The sequence below is a fragment of the Engraulis encrasicolus genome, chromosome 7, assembly GCF_034702125.1.
Source record: "Engraulis encrasicolus isolate BLACKSEA-1 chromosome 7, IST_EnEncr_1.0, whole genome shotgun sequence".
In the NCBI taxonomy this organism is placed as follows: Eukaryota; Metazoa; Chordata; class Actinopteri; order Clupeiformes; family Engraulidae; genus Engraulis; species Engraulis encrasicolus.
Window position 1 is genome coordinate 17,045,726 of NC_085863.1, and position 18,224 is coordinate 17,063,949.

Consider the following 18,224-nt stretch of genomic DNA (forward strand, 5'->3'; position numbering starts at 1 on the left):
AGAGCTTCTGCTTTTTGTTGATGGGCTGGTCTCCTTCAGAAATAATTGACTGACATGGGTCTTGAAAAAGAGAAGCCGTGAGCTAATGTATTTGTGTTGACCACTGAGTGTGATCTCATTCTATCTTCCTGTATTTAAAGATATGACAAAGGAAACACCTCTCTGAGAGATGCGTCGCCGGACAAGACGAAAGGAGTCACGCAACACTATAAACCTTTTATTCGGTTTATATAAATTTTTTTGGGATATAATGCTATAGCATATCTGGGTAAGTAGTAGTACTTTGAATAGTGTTTTTACAGTAATTGTGTATTTATTGTACAGATACAGATGGGTCAATACCTTGTTTGTAAACCTGTGATAAGCCTCGGAGTAAAGCGCTTTACCTGATCATGATGTACCAATGATCATGTCAACCAAACAGATGACTGTCACGGACAGAAGAGGACCCAAGAGCGCAAGTTCAAATTCAGAGTTCTTTATTGAGGGGTTCAGGGGGGAAGAGGAGTGAGATGATCGTGAGGTCTTGGGAGGTTCCGGTTCCAGGGGTGCTAGGAGTGCCAGGGGTGTCAGGGGTTCCAGGGGTGCTTGGGGCTCTGGGGTTTTTCCGGGTCCTGTGGGTTACCTGGGCTCCGGGGGTCACCAAATGTCCGGGGGTGTCCAGTCCAAAGTGCTTAGTGTGTGTGTCCCCCAGTGATCGAGCGGCGTATTGGGTTGAGGGTGGTGAAGCGTCTGGGCTCGCTCGTCTGGTGGTCGGAGACCTGGGGGAACACACACACAAAAGCAATATGAATGGCAGGCAGAAGTACAGATCAGGGCTGGGCAATAATCGTGGTGAGAGACAGAAGGCAGAATCGAGTTACCGGAGGGGCTGAAGATCGGAGAGTAGTCGAGATCCAGAAGGCAGGTCGGGATAGTCGGGGCAGTAGAACAAGGAGGCAGTCAAGAAAGGATCAGAATCACAGACAGGAGTCAGAGCGCAGACAGGCAGGTTACTGGTCCGGGTTTGAAGACGATCTGACAGGGCTTGGCTGAAAAACAGGGCTTGATATACTGGGAGAGGTTAGTGGGGAAATGCAGTGCAGCTGGCAGAGTAATTAGAACAGAGTGAGGCAAGGTGAGGATGGCGAGTGGAAAATGCAGTGCAGCTGGCCAGGTAACAAGAGCAGAGCAGGGCGGAGCCAGGTGGAGCTCGTTAGGCAGAGTAGGGAGAGAGTGAGCAGAGTGGCAGAGAATTGAATGCAATTAAGGTTGCTACCAGGGAGAGAGAGTGCTCATGACAGGACCCCCCCTCCAAGGGACGGCCCCAGAAGTCCCAAGAACAACATCACGCCGGGAGGGTGGAGGGGAGCAGGCGGCGGGTCAGAACTCCTCCGAGCGGTCCGAGTGAATATCCTCATCCTCAGAAGGAGCTGGAAGGTCACGGTCGGGAGACAGGACAGGCACTGAGACAGGAGCAGGGTCAGGCACAGGACAGGAAGCAGGGCGGGCAGGACGGCTAGGGACCCCTCTTGGACGGCCCCTACGGATTGCAGGCTGATCAGGATGTAGTCGGTGGAAGTCAGTGATGAGGGTCCGGTCCACTATCCTCCTGGCCGGGATCCAGGTCCTCTCCTCTGGACCATATCCCTCCCAGTCAACGAGGTACTGGAGACCCCTACCCCTACGCCTAGAGCGGAGCAGCCGCCGGACGGTGAAGACAGGACCGCCATCTACGAGGCGCGGAGGAGGCGGCGCCGGAGCTGTAGGGACCAGGGGACTTTCATGGACCGGCTTGACCTTGGAGACGTGGAAGGTGGGGTGGACCCGCATGGAAGCGGGCAACTGAAGCCGGACCGCCGTCGGGCTGATGACTTTCTGCACAGGAAAAGGACCAATGAAGCGAGGGGCCAGCTTTCGTGATTCAACCCGCAGCGGCAGATCCCGGGCAGACAGCCAGACCTTCTGACCAACCCGGTAAGTAGGTGCTGGGGTCCTCCGTCGGTTGGCACCGACGGCGTAGCTGGTTCCAGACTTCAGGAGCACAGTGCGAGCCTGGGCCCAAGTGCGGCGGCAGCGGCGGGCATACGCAAGAGCAGACGGACAGGTGGCATCCGCTTCCTGGCTGGCAAACAGTGGAGGTTGATACCCGTAGACACATTGAAAGGGAGAGAGCCCGGTGGAGGAACTGGTGAGTGAATTATGGGCATATTCCACCCAGAGCAGGTGTTGAGCCCAGGCCCGGGGATTTTGGGAGGCCACGCACCTCAGTGCCTTCTCCAGCTCCTGGTTCATGCGTTCAGTTTGGCCGTTTGACTGCGGGTGGAATCCAGACGATAGGCTGGCGGTGGCCCCAAGGAGATGACAGAACTCCTTCCAAAAGGTTGCTGAGAATTGCGGACCCCGGTCTGACACTATATCCTGGGGTAGGCCATGGATACGAAACACATGTTCCAGGACCACCTGGGCGGTCTCCTTAGCAGAGGGTAGTTTGGGAAGGGGCACGAAGTGGGTCATCTTACTAAAGCGGTCAACAATGGTAAGGATGACTGTGTGTCCGTCAGAGGGCGGAAGACCCGTAACAAAGTCCAGTGAAACGTGGGACCAGGGCCTCTTGGGTATGAGTAGGGGTTGCAGCAACCCAGCAGGAGGCTGGTTGGGGGTCTTGTTTCGGTTACAAGTGGGACAAGCTCGGATGAATTCTCGGACATCCCGTCTCATCCGCCGCCACCAGAACCGCTGGCGGACCAGATGAAGGGTGCGAGTGATGCCGGGATGACAGGCCAGACGGGATTCGTGCCCCCACTGAATCACAGGTGACCTGAGATTTGCTGGAACAAACAGACGGTTGGGGGCGCTGGTGCTTGGGCCTGGCTGGTCCCGAAGAGCCTCCATGACCTGCTTCTCGATCTCCCAGGTGAGGGCCGCTACGACAAAGTGGCTGGGAAGAATGGGGGCTGTCATGGCAGTGGTCTCGTCCTTCTGAAACATCCGGGAAAGGGCATCAGGTTTGATATTGCGAGATCCCGGGCGGTAGGAGAGCGTGAAATTGAAGCGGGTAAAGAACAGAGACCACCGCTGTTGACGGGAGTTCAGCCTCCTGGCTGTTTGGATATACTCCAGGTTTTTGTGGTCTGTCCACACTACGAATGGTTCCTTTGACCCCTCTAACCAGTGCCGCCATTCTTCAAGGGCGAGCTTGACAGCCAACAGCTCGCGGTTCCCAATGTCGTAGTTGCATTCGGCAGGGGTTAGCCGACGGGAGTAGAAGGCACAGGGGTGCATCTTGCCATCCTCAGCTGCTCTTTGAGAAAGCACTGCACCCACTCCCACGTCCGAAGCATCTACCTCCACCACAAACTGCCTTGCTGCATCTGGCATCTGGAGGATGGGAGCAGAAGTGAAACGTGTCTTGAGGATATTGAAGGCCTTGTCAGCGGCTGCTGTCCATTGGTACGGTTGTTTAGTGCTGGTTAGCGCCGTGAGTGGTGCAGCCACTGTGCTATAGTTTCTGATGAACCTTCTATAAAAGTTCGCAAAGCCCAAGAACTGTTGCAACTTCTTCCGAGACTCAGGAACTGGCCAGGAAGTGACAGCCGACACCTTCGTGAGATCCATCTGAATGCTGCCCTCGGTCACCACATACCCCAGGAATGAAACAGTTTTTGCATGGAACTCGCACTTCTCTGCCTTCACGAAAAGAGAGTTCTCCAGCAGGCGGCGCAGGACCAACTGGACATGGTGCGTGTGTTCTGACAGAGTCTTTGAGAATATTAAAATATCGTCAAGGTACACAAATACGAATGTATTTAGCATGTCCCTGAGGATATCATTCACTAGGGCTTGAAAAACTGCTGGGGCATTGGTGAGGCCGAAGGGCATGACGAGGTATTCATAGTGGCCGGTTGGTGTGTTGAACGCTGTCTTCCATTCGTCTCCCTCTCTCACTCGCACCAGATGGTAGGCATTGCGAAGGTCCAGCTTTGTGAATACGGTGGCTCCCTGCAGCAGTTCGAAGGCAGACGAAAGTAAGGGCAGTGGGTAGCGATTCTTAACCGTGATGTCATTCAGACCCCGGTAATCTATGCATGGACGAAGAGAACCGTCCTTCTTGCCGACGAAGAAGAATCCCGCTCCTGCGGGGGAAGATGACGGTCTGATTATCCCGGCGGCAAGAGAGTCATTAATGTAGTCCTCCATGGCCTTTCTTTCTGGGGCTGACAGTGAATAAAGACGACCCTTGGGAGGTGCTGTGCCAGGTAGGAGATCAATCGCACAGTCATAGGGTCTGTGTGGGGGTAGAGATGTCGCCTTGGATTTGTTGAACACCTCTTTCAGGCTGTGGTAACAGGCCGGAACATTGGATATGTCGGGGGTAGCGTTAGATATTTCCCGGTGAACGGGCAGGGTGGCCCCCCTTAAACAGGTCTGGTGACAACTCCTTCCCCACTCACGGATTGTTCCTGTCTCCCAGTCGATGTGGGGGTTGTGCTGACGGAGCCACGGGTATCCGAGAATGAGTGGTTGGCCAGGTCAGTGTAGGAGGTGAAACTGAATGGACTCCTGGTGGTTTCCTGACAACAGAATTGTCACAGGGGCGGAGATGTGAGTGACCGTGCCAAGATGATGCCCATCCAGGGCTCGTGCAGGAATGGGTTGTGTCAGTTGATGATGGTTCACGCCCAGTTGCCGTGCAAGCTCAGGGTCCATGATGTTTGCTTCGGCTCCGGAATCCACAAGGGCGGCCAATGTATGAGTCGTGTCGGAAAGCTGAAGGCGGAGATGAAGCAGGGTTTTTCGGATGGGGGGAGACTGAAGATTTGTTGAGCTCACCCGGATCTCCCCTACACCTGGTGAGCTTCGGCTTTTGCCGGACAGTTGGCGACACGGTGATTTTCACCACCACAGTAGAGGCAAAGGTTGGAGCTTAGACGGCGCCGACGCTCCTCGGGAGTCAGAGAGGCACGGCCAATCTCCATGGCCTCAGGCTGATTGAGTTGACTTTGGGACTTGACAGGCAGGGGCTGGACAGAGGAGGTATCAACCCGAGTGCGGATGGCAGGTTGACCGAGACGCCCCTTCTCCCTCCTCCGGGTCTGTATACGGCGGTCAATGCGGACGGCAAGGTCAATGGCGGCATCAAGTGTTGAGGGCGGGTCATGATAAACAAGCTTGTCTTTGATATAGTCCGCCAAGCTGTGGAGGAAGGCTTGCACCAGTGCCTCTGAGTTAAACGAGCTTTGACTGGCCAGGGTACGAAAGTCAATGGAGAAGTCTGCCACTGTCCGATTGCCCTGACGGATGGTGAGCAGAGCTTGTGACGCTTCGGCTGTTGGCGAGCCTAGGTCAAAGACCTTTAACATCTCCTCCTCAAAGGCACTGAAGGAGGCACAGGCTGGGGTTTGCCGGTCGAATTCTGCCGTTCCCCACAACCGAGCTCGGCCGGTGAGATGGGTGATGACATACCCCACCTTGGTTCCCTCCGTTGAGAAGGTCCTGGGCTGTAGTGCGAACTGGATTCGGCAGCTGCTCAAGAATGGCCTTACTTGCTTCTGGTTCCCATCGAAACGTTCCGGGTTCCCAATCTTTGGTTCAGGAGCATGGGGATCTGGTGGCAGCACTGCCGGGCCTGCAGCATTGGGACCTAGGGCATCTGGAGAAGCTCCAGCGGAGGGATGAAGGAGTGTCGGTGGTACAGGAACAGAAGAACCAGGGGTAGGTGCAGGTGGAGTAGCCGGGTTTGAGAGTAGTTGCAGGGCTTGGGCTAGCTGTTGTTGCTGCAGTTGAAACTCTTGCTGTTGTAGCTGAAACTGTTGCTGCTGCTGCTGAAGCTGTTGCTGTTGCTGCTGGATCTGTTGTTGCTGCTGGTTGAATTGCTGTTGTTGTTGGTTGCCTAGCTGGAGAAGGGAAGCGAGGTCGCCGGCCATCCGATTGATGTCTCCCTCAGTGCGCTCCAAACGCTGTAGGGCAGTCATCTCTGGCTCCTCCTCCATAGTGGTCAGGGGGTGCGCTGGGTCCATGATGGTCAGATCGTTCTGTCACGGACAGAAGAGGACCCAAGAGCGCAAGTTCAAATTCAGAGTTCTTTATTGAGGGGTTCAGGGGGGAAGAGGAGTGAGATGATCGTGAGGTCTTGGGAGGTTCCGGTTCCAGGGGTGCTAGGAGTGCCAGGGGTGTCAGGGGTTCCAGGGGTGCTTGGGGCTCTGGGGTTTTTCCGGGTCCTGTGGGTTACCTGGGCTCCGGGGGTCACCAAATGTCCGGGGGTGTCCAGTCCAAAGTGCTTAGTGTGTGTGTCCCCCAGTGATCGAGCGGCGTATCGGGTTGAGGGTGGTGAAGCGTCTGGGCTCGCTCGTCTGGTGGTCGGAGACCTGGGGGAACACACACACAAAAGCAATATGAATGGCAGGCAGAAGTACAGATCAGGGCTGGGCAATAATCGTGGTGAGAGACAGAAGGCAGAATCGAGTTACCGGAGGGGCTGAAGATCGGAGAGTAGTCGAGATCCAGAAGGCAGGTCGGGATAGTCGGGGCAGTAGAACAAGGAGGCAGTCAAGAAAGGATCAGAATCACAGACAGGAGTCAGAGCGCAGACAGGCAGGTTACTGGTCCGGGTTTGAAGACGATCTGACAGGGCTTGGCTGAAAAACAGGGCTTGATATACTGGGAGAGGTTAGTGGGGAAATGCAGTGCAGCTGGCAGAGTAATTAGAACAGAGTGAGGCAAGGTGAGGATGGCGAGTGGAAAATGCAGTGCAGCTGGCCAGGTAACAAGAGCAGAGCAGGGCGGAGCCAGGTGGAGCTCGTTAGGCAGAGTAGGGAGAGAGTGAGCAGAGTGGCAGAGAATTGAATGCAATTAAGGTTGCTACCAGGGAGAGAGAGTGCTCATGACAGATGACATAGGATGTGTTTTTTATGACCAAGGAGAAATGCGAGATGAAAAGTGAGATACAGTATCTCTGAACCCAGAAGTAAGAGTGTCTTCAAAAGTCCATTTTGTGATGGATTTAGACAAATTCTTGCCAATCCGTAATTGTTTACGTCTGATTTTTTTTAATAGGCCTACGTTCAGATTGCTGAAACAGTGTTACATCCCACTTAGCTGGCACTGTTGTCCAAAGCAACTTAGTTATTTAGATGCAAGGTTTTGGGTGACAGTCCCTTGAGCAATGTCAGGTTAGTTGCCTTGCTCCAGGGCACTTGACGCATGGCTGAAGGCGTGGGCAGAACAGCACACACTCAACTCTTCCTTTCAGTAACTCTCTGGACTGGAGACCATTTGGCCATGGCTGCCAATGTCAGTGTAACATATTTTGTGTTTTATATTTAGTCTTTAAAAACGTTGCATGATCTGTCACCTGTGTAATTACAATTACAGTGTATCTGTTATTGACAACAAGTTTGAAATCTTATTAGATCACTCCGGTGTCATGCTCTACATCAGTGGTTCCCAAACCTTTTCTGCTGAGACCCCCTTTTGGATGAACAAATATTTTTGGATGTATGTTGTATGTTTTGGATGTATATATCTCTGCGACCCCCCTGCAGTACCTCTGCAACCCCACTAGAGGTCCTGACCTTTGGGAACCACTGCCCTACATAATGAGTTCATAGCCTACACATCTTCAGAAGAGGGGGGTAGACACAGCATATATTGTAGAATGTCTGTCTACTTTAGTGTTGTTTCTCTCAAATCGACTGTTATCTTGCTCTCACTAATCCATTTCAATTGTTCTTGACAGGCTTTTCTCAATACCGTGATAGTTCCACAGAAACATGTCATTGAACAATTCCAGCAGAAACAATGTCGGCAGTGCCAACCCAGAGAGCATGAGAGGTAAGGGGGAAATAGGATGCAATCAGTGCAATACAACAGTAGGCAATGTGATATAAATGCTGATAAATTATGACGGATTTAGGATTAGTGATAAGAGTCATCATTGCAAAAGACCATTTTTACTCAAAACTGTTCATAATGAAGTGTCATACAGTGTATGTGTTGTTTCTTCCTTCTTTCTTCAAGGTCTTGAGATTGACTTCTTGCACATTGCTCTGATGGGCCTGTCCGCATTCGTATTTCTGGTTTCTTTATTGATGACATGTCTATGGACCAAACAGTAAGTCAACACAAAATGAGAAGTCAATTCTGATGGCAACCCATTTTCCATTATCCACACTCTAAAAAATACCAGCTGCCTCAGAATTCCAAGTTAATTTAAACCCCCATGTTAAGCTGTATGAAGCTTTGAATTCAAACAACACACACAACTCCATACAACTTAGAATAAAGATTTAAATTAACTTGGAATTCTGAGGCAGCTGATAAACTCAAAATGTCCAGTTAAACTATGCTGTTGCCATAGCGGTGTATAGGAGAATAAATTAACCATTTAAGTTATCATGACTAATCACTGATATCATTTTTACAGTTTTCGAGTTACTCTAATGACATCATCAGCACCACCACCTCCACTATCACCCTGTACTGTCTATAAATATATTGCGTCTTGATGTGTCCATGTGGGCATTATGTGTAGCCTATTTGTGTAAGCTACTTGACACCTTCATTCCCCTCCGGGGATCAATAAAGTTACTCTACTCTACTCTACTCTATAAAAACAACAGGTATCGTAAACTGATGAGGACTATCCGGGATCTGAAGCTCCGGCCACCTTTGCCTCTGCCACGAGCAGATCCCCCCGAAAACTCCTACGCATCCGAAGTCCCCATGACGTTTGTGACAGAGGACAAATACCAACCCCTGCAGGAAGCCACCTTTTCAAGGCAGGACACCAAGTCAGCCTGGAGACCATTACAAAGGGTAAACACACGCCACTCAGGCCTGTTGCCAGGACTGGAATGGGAGTGAAATAGGGCCCGGGCTCTTTAGGCTTGAAGGGCCCCCTCATAATTGGCGGCGCAGGACTGACGCACCGGAGGGCCCCGTACCCTTTTGGGCCCCTATTTTCAGAAATGTTATATATATATATATATATATTACGTTTCTGAAAAAAGGGGCCCACGTGTCCCTGTGTCTCTTGGGCCCCTATTTTCAGAAATGTAAAAAAGGGGCCCACGAGGGTACGGGGCCCACTGGGAAATGCCCGGTATGCCAGATGGCCAGTCCAGCCCTGCCTGTTGCCATGTAGTAAGACCTTTAGGTACCCAATCTTTCAAGTAATGTTTTTAAATAACATTCTGCACAAAATTCAGTTGTTTATTGTTGTTTAACAATCTTGATTTTAGTTTTGACCCAAATAATCATGATTTTTTTTTTCATAATCGTGCAGCCCTAGTGACACTCTTGTTGGGGCAGCCTTGGCCAAGTGATAGGCTTTAGATCAGAGAGGCAGGTTCGAATCTCACCCTTCCACTCCCTATCTTACTCCATGACTGAGGTGCCCTTGAGCAAGGCACCTACTGTATCCCCAACACTTCTCCACTGTAACCAATACCCTGTCCTTAAAATATCTGTTAGTCGCTTTGGGTAAATAGCGTGAGCTAATTAAGTGTAATGTAATGTAATATCTCTCCACTGTTCAAGGCAGCACACCTAAACAGGGGTGACCTGACCCTGCTGCAGCTGATCAAGGCAGGCCGAGAGGGGGCCTTCTACAAGGCCAAGATGTCCCGCGGCACCTGCAAAGGTCACACCATGTTCACCTGCAAGGTCGCCAAGGAGAGTAAGACAGACTTTTTTCTTTTTTTTTCTCTCTTTTGAGTTTTTCCGTAGACTGAGAGTTTCAGCTACAGTAAGTGCGGAGGAGGCCACAGTGTGTGTCAAGGTCAAATTATGTGTCACACCAGTGCAGAAAGGTTGAGGTTGAGTCGGGGGCGTGCAACAGGTATTTTTGGGGGTAGGTGCTTAGATGGTAGAGGCTATACTGTATATTGTATCGGGGCGTTATTGTCACATGCTTTCGACCGTGAAGCATTTGTAGGGGAGCCGGGTGTCTATGGAGGCTATATATTATATCAGGGCGTTATTGTCACATTATTGTTTGATCGTGAAGTGTTTGTACCACAGTACATTGTGACAAAAATATTCCAAAAGGGCATTTTTTTCCACTATGGCAGTGGTTCCCAAACTGGGCGTGGCCATCAGCACACCAAAATATTCGCTTAGGGGGTGCGCAAACCACATTGAAATGTACAAGGGGGTGCGCAGGGGGAAAAGTTTGGGAACCACTGCACTAGGGCAAAGGGGCAGGTGCTTTAGCACCACCTCATTCCTATCTGTGCACGCCTATGGGTTGAATCATACTCCTGGTCATATCCATTTTTAGTCGGCCCAGAAGTGGACTTAGAGAAGAAAGTATTAGTTCATCTGATCATTCTTTATTCAGTTCAGTTCAAGATATTCATTTTGCCATTGGAGAAAAATAATTGGATTCAGTAGGAAAACACTTGGAGAGTTTAAATCTCACCAACCCTGGGCCCCAACTCCCGAAGGCACATTTCGCGACAAATTTACTTAGACAGTATCATAATTCCGAGCTAGGAATTAAGAATAACAATACCAACTGTACTCAATGTGATAGGTGACATTTTCAATATTGCACCTTGTCACAATTTTGCAATTTTTCACTTTTGGTCAATCAGGGGTCCCCTGGCGGCCCCTAGGCTGCAGTCATATCTAGCCTATCCTGTGCATTAATCCTGCCCTGCCCTGTATGTCCCTGTGTCCTAACCTGACTTAACGTCATCTGGCTGTGTTCACCAACTACACGCGGGGGCGTTCCCGAAGTATTACCAGATGTCAAGAGTCAGGTAACCTGTGTCGCTCCTGTTGCAGGTGTCACTCAGACTCTAAGTGAGCTAACAGAGCCATGGCTACCCAAATACTCGTCTAGTAGTGAAAGAAACCGGCTGTGTATCTATCCTGTGCGTTAACCCTGCCCTGTACTGTATGCCCCTGTGTCCCTCCTCCTGCAGGCGTGACCTATAAGCAGGTGCAGAGGGAGATGACCATCATGAGGAAGCTGGGCAACCATAAGAACCTGCTGCAGCTGCTGGACTGGGACGTCACTCAGAGTGAGCCTACTGACAGAGCCATGGCTACCTTTGTAGCAACACTTTATTTTAATGGCTCACTATTACAGTGGATCTACCACATTAGGTACAGTGTAATAACCCATATAACAATATTTGATACCATGTAATACCAGTGTAATACCATGTACCAATCCCTAACCCTAACCCTAGATGTAAGTACAAAATTAATTGGTACATGGTGTAATAGTATTAGATATTGTTACACTGGTTATTACACTGTACCTAATGTGGTAGATCCACTGTAATAGTGAACCATTAGACAGGACAGTGAAGAGTTTGACAGGAAATGAGTGGGAGGGAGAGAGAGACGTGGGAGGATCAGGAAACTACCTGGGTCGGGACTCGAACCCGGGTCACCCGCGTAGCACCTTGGCCTTATGCTCTGTTCTTTAATCTTTCATGATGGAGAGCATGTACCAAATCCTGACCCTAACCCTAACCCCCTAACCCTAGATTTAATTACAAAATTGGTACATCATCATTGATTTTGCCTGAACAGTCACAACATATTTTCATAATCCCATGAATTTATTCATTCATTTATTCATTCATTCATTTACTCACTCACTCAATCGTTTATACTTGTTATCATATAACAATGTCCTTACATATTTAATCTACTGTACTGTACCATGACATTCTTGAACATCTGGATGATTCCTATTGTGCTGCAGCTCCCTACTTCCTGGTAATGGAGTTTGTGGCCAATGGGACACTGAGGAGCTTCCTGCAGACCAATCAGGACAGACTGTCTGGTGACACCGACCTGCAGCACCTCTTCACCATAGCAGCCTACCACATAGCACATGCCATGGACCACCTGCGCAACAAGATGGTACGTCTCAAAGTAGCGTCCCTGTGCACAACCACTGTCCAGGTGCTGGTGATGTGCAGTGAAAGTAATCCAAGAAAATGAAGGATGAATCACCGCACACTGGTATTCTTTGCTGGTAGTTTATTTGGTGAACAACGCGTTTCGCTGTTGCTTCATCAGGTTCACACAGGAGTGCGCATTGTTCACCAAATAAACTACCAGCAAAGAATACCAGTGTGCGGTGATTCATCCTTCCTTAACAAGATGGTATGTGTTCATATGTTGACACCTGATGAAAACCTTACAGGTCAAAACAAAGTGCCAATTTTTCACTTACTAAATCACGACAAGGGAGCTTTTGTGGTGTGCGGACATTTCTTCCTTTTTCTTTTGCGTTCTTTTATGTCCGCTACACAGTCTCACCCAAGTAGTCAATTTTTGACTACTCAATTTTTGACACCCCAAGACTGCAATTTTTGACGTCTTGGGTATTCCTTCCACGTCACATTTTGACTATGTCCTCAAAGGTGCCCCCTTGTGGCAGCATAACGTCATTGAGGTTAGGTTTAGGAATAGGTTTAGGGTTAGGCCACATAGTCAAAATGTGACGTGGAAGGAATACCCAAGACGTCAAAAATTGCCGTCTGGTCCAAGGTAGTCAGAAATTGACTACTTGGGGTGAGACTGCGTTGCTATCCTGCACCCTCGGCAATTGCTTTTTCATGTGATACTGAATCATTATATACAGTAGCATCTTGTGTTTATTACGTTGTTGAGAGAATATTGGGAGTCCTGCAATGTCAAATCCTATGCATGCCATGCAGAGGCGACGCCAGGGTCGGCTGGGGCCCCCAAGCAAATATTCAAAAGAATCAACATTTTAACCAAAATCAATCAATCAATCAAGTTTATCAAGACCATGTGCAATTAAAACATAAATGTTTCCATTCCATGCATTACACCAGATTTAGCCTTGGGCTAGTTTTCATCTGTAGTCCCTGTAAATAATATACAATAGAATAATAAAGTAAAGCAGCAGTCAAAAACACAATGAAAATACAGATAAAAACAATAAACAAATCCCTCATGTCCCCTGTACAACCACCCCCCACCCCACCCACACAAACACCCACACCCACCATAAACAAAATATAAAAATATTTTTAAAATAAAAAATAAAAACATTTCCCTTAAGATATTGGTATCATTTTGTGTCAATGGTTACAGGTTTGGGTCTCTTTAAGAGCATATTTAAGTTTATAATTTAAGGTTCTTGAAAGAGCCACAGCTCTTCAGTTTACCTGGAAGAGCATTCCATTTTAATGTGGCCTTGTAGGAAAAAGAGGACTGCCCGAATGCTGTGCGGTAAGATGGTATACTACAATCCTTAACTGATGCAATTCTAGAGGACCTTATGGGTGTAGCAGGGCGATGACATATAAACTGCAAAAGACAAGCTGGGGTAAGACCATATTACTAATGTAGTAAAGGGTGGGTTGTTATTCACTATCTAGGGGCTTGGGGACCTAAGAGTGTTGACAAAAGGCACCTCTGACGAGGGCTGGTCTGGGACAGAAATAGGACCTGGGCACTTTTGGGTTAATGGGGCCCTTCATAATTATTGGAGCGGAACTGACTCCCCGGTGGGCCCCGCACCCTCGTGGGCCCCTATTTTCATAAATGTAAAAAAAAAAACTTTTTTTCACATTTATGAAATAGGTGCCCACGAGGGTGCTGGGCCCACCGGGTAATGCCTGCTCTGCCAGATGACCAGTCCATTCCTGCCTCTGACGACATGGAACATATTACAAATAGCCTACGCGGTCTTAACAATGGCTGTACCAATTCTTGGAACTGTAACCTCTGAGGTGTCACACGTGACTAAAACAGTTGGTGTATTTCCTCAGACAAAAAATAGACTCTGAAAGCGAACTTGATTGAGGAAATGTGTTTTAATAGTGCTTTCATTGTTGCTACTCACAGTCATTCGTACCCTTGGGCTTTCATAACTTGTTAGCTTTGGTTTTCATGTTTTTTTTTCTTGTTTGCTTGGTTTTATATTTTTTCTCTGTATTTGTTGTGTTGTGTTGTGTTGTGTTGTGTTGTGTTGTGTTGTGTTGTGTTGTGTTGTGTTGTGTTGTGTTGTGTTGTGATAATCTGTGTATGAAAAGATGCATTTAAATAACTGTCCACCTGATAATTACATGTAGAGACCAAATTGAAATGCTTGAAACGCTTGTCACACCAGTCCAGTTTGGTTCTGCAGTTTTCAGTGGTGGACTTTGTGTTTGCTTATAAAGCTGTGTCAGGCAGTGGGATCAAATGAGGGAGCGGGAAAGGATCTGCACACTGCTTGCAAAAGACTTAATTTATTAGGAGCAACGATGCCTGAAGAAGATCTATGATCGAAACGTTGCTCCTAATAAATTAAGTCTTTTGCAAGCAGTGTGCAGATCCTTTCCCGCTCCTACATGTGACAGTTTTTTGATCTGGCACCTGCTGATGCTTTTTTGCTGGATGTGCGCACTTTCCACTACACTCTATCAAATGAGGGAATCGTGAGATTATTTACCACTATTATATTCCATTTACTATTTTTGCTGATAAGGTCCTTTGTTGTTCTCTCCAGGTGGTGCACTGTGACCTAGCCTTGAGAAACATCATGGTCAACAGCTTTCCTCGAGAGGTGAAGGTGGCCGAGTTCAGCTTGGCAAGAGATTTGACGCGCATGAGAAGTCACAGGACCAGCAAGAAGCATGGAGACCCTGTGAGTTCCACCTGTCTGTCTGTCTGTCATCTTGCTTGTCTGTCCTCCTGCCTGTCTGTCTATCTGTCTGTCTTCCTACCTATCTGTCTGTCTGTCTGTCTGTCTGTCTGTCTGTCTGTCTGTCTTCTATGTGCCTGTCTGCCTGTCTTCCTTCCTTCCTGTCTGTCTTCCTATCCGTCTATCTGTCTATCTTCCTGTCTGTCTGCCTGTCTGTCTGTCTTCCTGCCTATGTGTCTGTCTGTCTATCTTCCTGTCTGTCTGCCTGTCTGTCCTCTTTCCTATCTGTCTGTCTTCCAGCCTATGTGTCTGTCTGTCTGTCTTCCTGTCTGCCTGTCTTGTCTGTCTGTCCTCCTTCCTATCTGTCTATCTGTCTGTCTACCTGCCTGTCTGTTTTTCTCCCCTCCTCTCTGTCTGGTGAACCTTGGGGTCACAGGACAAGCAGGAAGCATTGAGAACCTGGAATAGTGCGCGTTCCTATACTTGTCTATCTTACTTGTCTTCCGACCTGTCTGTCGGCCTGCTTGCCTGTCTGTCTGCTTGTCCACCTGTCTATCTGTCAGGGGGGATACCATAAAGTCTGATCAAATGAACAAGTCAAGTCTTGTCTGATGTCTGTGAGAATGACTGGAGCCACGCCAAAGACAATTTTCTGTTTCATGTGTTACAGACATTAAAGTTTTATCTTATCTTATCTTGTCTTATCTTATCTTATGAACATTACTGCCCAACAGGAAAAAGTCCCCTTGCGATGGTATCCCCCGGAGTACTTCAAGGAGAAGTACTTCGGCTTCAAAAGTGATGTCTGGTCTTTTGGAATTGTGCTGTGGGAGATGGAAACATTTGGTGAGTGTCTGTTATTTCCATAGATATGACACAAATAATGCTAATGTGATATTTCGTAATGTCTTAGGCTAGGGGTGTCAAACTCAAATTCTCTGAGGATCAAAATTAAAATCTGGAAGACTATACTAAAATTGTTCATGCACACACTTACGGTAATACTCAAGTCAAAACTGCAGTGAGATACTACAGAGGCCCAATCATACTCCTCTGACACAACCAATTTGATGTTCACGACATGTTATAGGCTATTAATGGTGTATGTGGACTATCTGTAGCACACATTTGAAATGATCTAGCGGGCCAAATAACATGACCCAGTGGGACAGATTTGGTCCCCGGGCCTGAGTTTGATCTTCCTGTCTTAGAATATCATGAAATATAAACTATGAGTCCATCAAGCGTGATACACAGTAATGATGCCATGCGTTTACTAATAACAGCCACTTCAAATATAACTTTTACAAATGAAGTAGTTAAATTGGCACAATATACAGAATGAACTTTGCTGATACAACTGAAGAATTGCATTCATTGCTATATCTTTAGGTACACTGCCATACCCCAATCTGGACTCCCCAGAAGACGTGAAGCGACAAATTTGTGCAGGGTACAGGAACGCAGAGCCTGCTGGATGCAGAGAAGAGATGTAAGTGATGTGGACACACACACACACAAACACACAAGCACGCACGCACACACACACACACACACACACACACACACACACACACACACACACACACACACACACACACACACACACACACACACACTTAGGTTGCTAAACAAAGACTAAAGCTAAAGATACATTACTGATCCCAGAGGAAATGAAGGGCTTTAGAAATCCTGAAACAGCTGCTACAGCTTTATTCCAGCTATTAGAAACAACCAATCCTGCTAAGCTCAGAAACTCATCAGGCGTGGAGTGAAGTAGAGTACAGTAGAGTAGAGTAGGATATGGTAGGGTGGCATATTATCACCAATGTCATCGAATTATTGGCATGTTGTCAGCCTTTTTCTTTGTTGAGGGGAAGAAGTGGCATCATTGCGGTGTGGTGGCCTCCATTGACATAACCTGGTGCTTAGCATGTTATCACCTTACACATTGGTGTGTTATAAGGGGCTTATTTGTCATTGGAGAATGTCTTGAATGTCTTTATAATTTCATCATCTATGGAAAGATATTTAAAGAGAGGGAATAATTATCTATAACACATTTGCTCAATTCTGTAAAAAAAAAAAACGGGGAGAGAGAGAGAGACAGGGAAGGATCGGCAAATGACCGGGCTGGAATCGAACCCGGGTCACTGGCGTAGCAGCTCTGTGCTCTACTGTTAAAGCAATGGTAGGGCCTACACATGCATCCCATAGGTGAAAGAGCATTTTGGTGTGGATGGCTCAAAATTCTGGAACACCCTACCCCCTTGCACTGCATCAATGTAGGCCTACTTACCTCTCCACTGTCAAAGCAAGGCTCAAGACCCACCTGTTCACTCTGGCTTTTCAGTCATAGTGCAGACTGATGGAATGTTGTATCACTTTAGTTATTTTGTTTATCTTCTTGTTTACTTTCTATTGTCTCATGAGTTTGTCATGACAGTTACACTTTACTTGATGCATGCGTCATATGCGTGACATAACAGTGACATAATTGTGTCAAAACAGTGTCATGACACAGTCATGGACGAGTCATAAACATGATGTCAATGTCATGAAAGCGTTATGGTCCTGAAAAGATGACATTGTGAGGGTTGTCTTTACCATAACAGAATGTCACTCAATGACAACAGTCGTGAAATGTTTATGACATAGACATAATGTTTATGTCCTGTCCATTGCTGCATTACGACACTATTATGACACTGTTGTGTCATAGCTATGACGCCGGCGCCAAGAAAAGTGTTACCGTCATGACTAACTAACTAAGCATCTTCTTGTTTCTAGTCTGCAGTTGATGCGGGACTGCTGGATGGAGCCGTACACTCACAGACCTTCCTTCAAAGACATTGTTAGAGTGTTGGAGAACATACTGGAAAATGATGCAGTAAGTTATCAGTAACAATAGAGCAGAAATGATGTATACTGTACTGGGGATAGGCTATATGAAACATCTAAGACTGGTAGAAAGATACAAAAAATTGTGTAAAAGCAATTTCAAGTCACAAAGTACAAAAGTAATTGTTCTGTTCTCTCTCTCTCTCTGTTTCTCTCTCTTTTTACTTCTAGGACTATGTGGATGTCGACAACAAAAGGTCAAAGAGCTAGCTACCGTATGTTAAGTTGATGGAAAGATTAACAGGGAAATGTTTCTACGTAAGTTGCAAAATTCCGGTTAATGATTCGCATCAGATATGTGGTGGATGATGTGGAAACAATTGTAACACTTCAGTGTCTATGATGTTCAATCACTGGCATCTCAGAGGTAAAATGTTTGTGATATGGGTGTTGAACGTGTTATTTTAGACATTAAAATAGTTAACAGTGTGCACTGTAAGGAGAAGTGACACTCCAGCTGCATACTGGTTCCTTTTCTCAGAACTGAACAAGCAAGAATGGTGGTGACGTGAATTCGATAGAAATGTATGACAGTTTTATAGGGAATCAGTCTGTTCCTCTGCATCGGACAAGGAGTTCTACTGTATTTTTTAAAACTTTCATTTCCATATTCCACCTTAACATGTGTGGTGGATGTATTTTCCATTTGAAAGTGAAAGGCTATGAAACGTGATTTGTGTACAAAAGTGCTATTTTACTGAAAGGTGCTGTAGAT

General features: G+C 47.4%; 1 protein-coding gene across 1 annotated transcript; it reads left to right on the forward strand.

Moving 5' to 3' along the window:
• On the forward strand, window positions 1-18,224 carry LOC134452011 (fibroblast growth factor receptor homolog 1-like). The gene is made up of 12 exons (XM_063202398.1): window positions 1-268; window positions 7,718-7,812; window positions 7,999-8,092; window positions 8,601-8,796; window positions 9,520-9,658; window positions 10,911-11,009; window positions 11,705-11,865; window positions 14,474-14,611; window positions 15,343-15,454; window positions 16,001-16,100; window positions 17,399-17,498; window positions 17,681-18,224. The coding sequence occupies exons 2-12, from the start codon at window positions 7,752-7,754 to the stop codon at window positions 17,717-17,719; spliced, it is 1,239 nt and encodes a 412-aa protein (XP_063058468.1). The 5' UTR covers window positions 1-268; window positions 7,718-7,751; the 3' UTR covers window positions 17,720-18,224.

Coding starts and splice junctions, on each gene's coding strand:
- LOC134452011 (XM_063202398.1), top strand. CDS start 7,752: ATGTCATTGAACAATTCCAGCAGAAACAATGTCGGCAGTGCCAACCCA. Junction 8,093..8,600: donor ACATGTCTATGGACCAAACA/GTAAGTCAACAC, acceptor TAAAAACAACAG/GTATCGTAAACTGATGAGGA. Junction 16,101..17,398: donor GCTGGATGCAGAGAAGAGAT/GTAAGTGATGTG, acceptor TCTTGTTTCTAG/TCTGCAGTTGATGCGGGACT.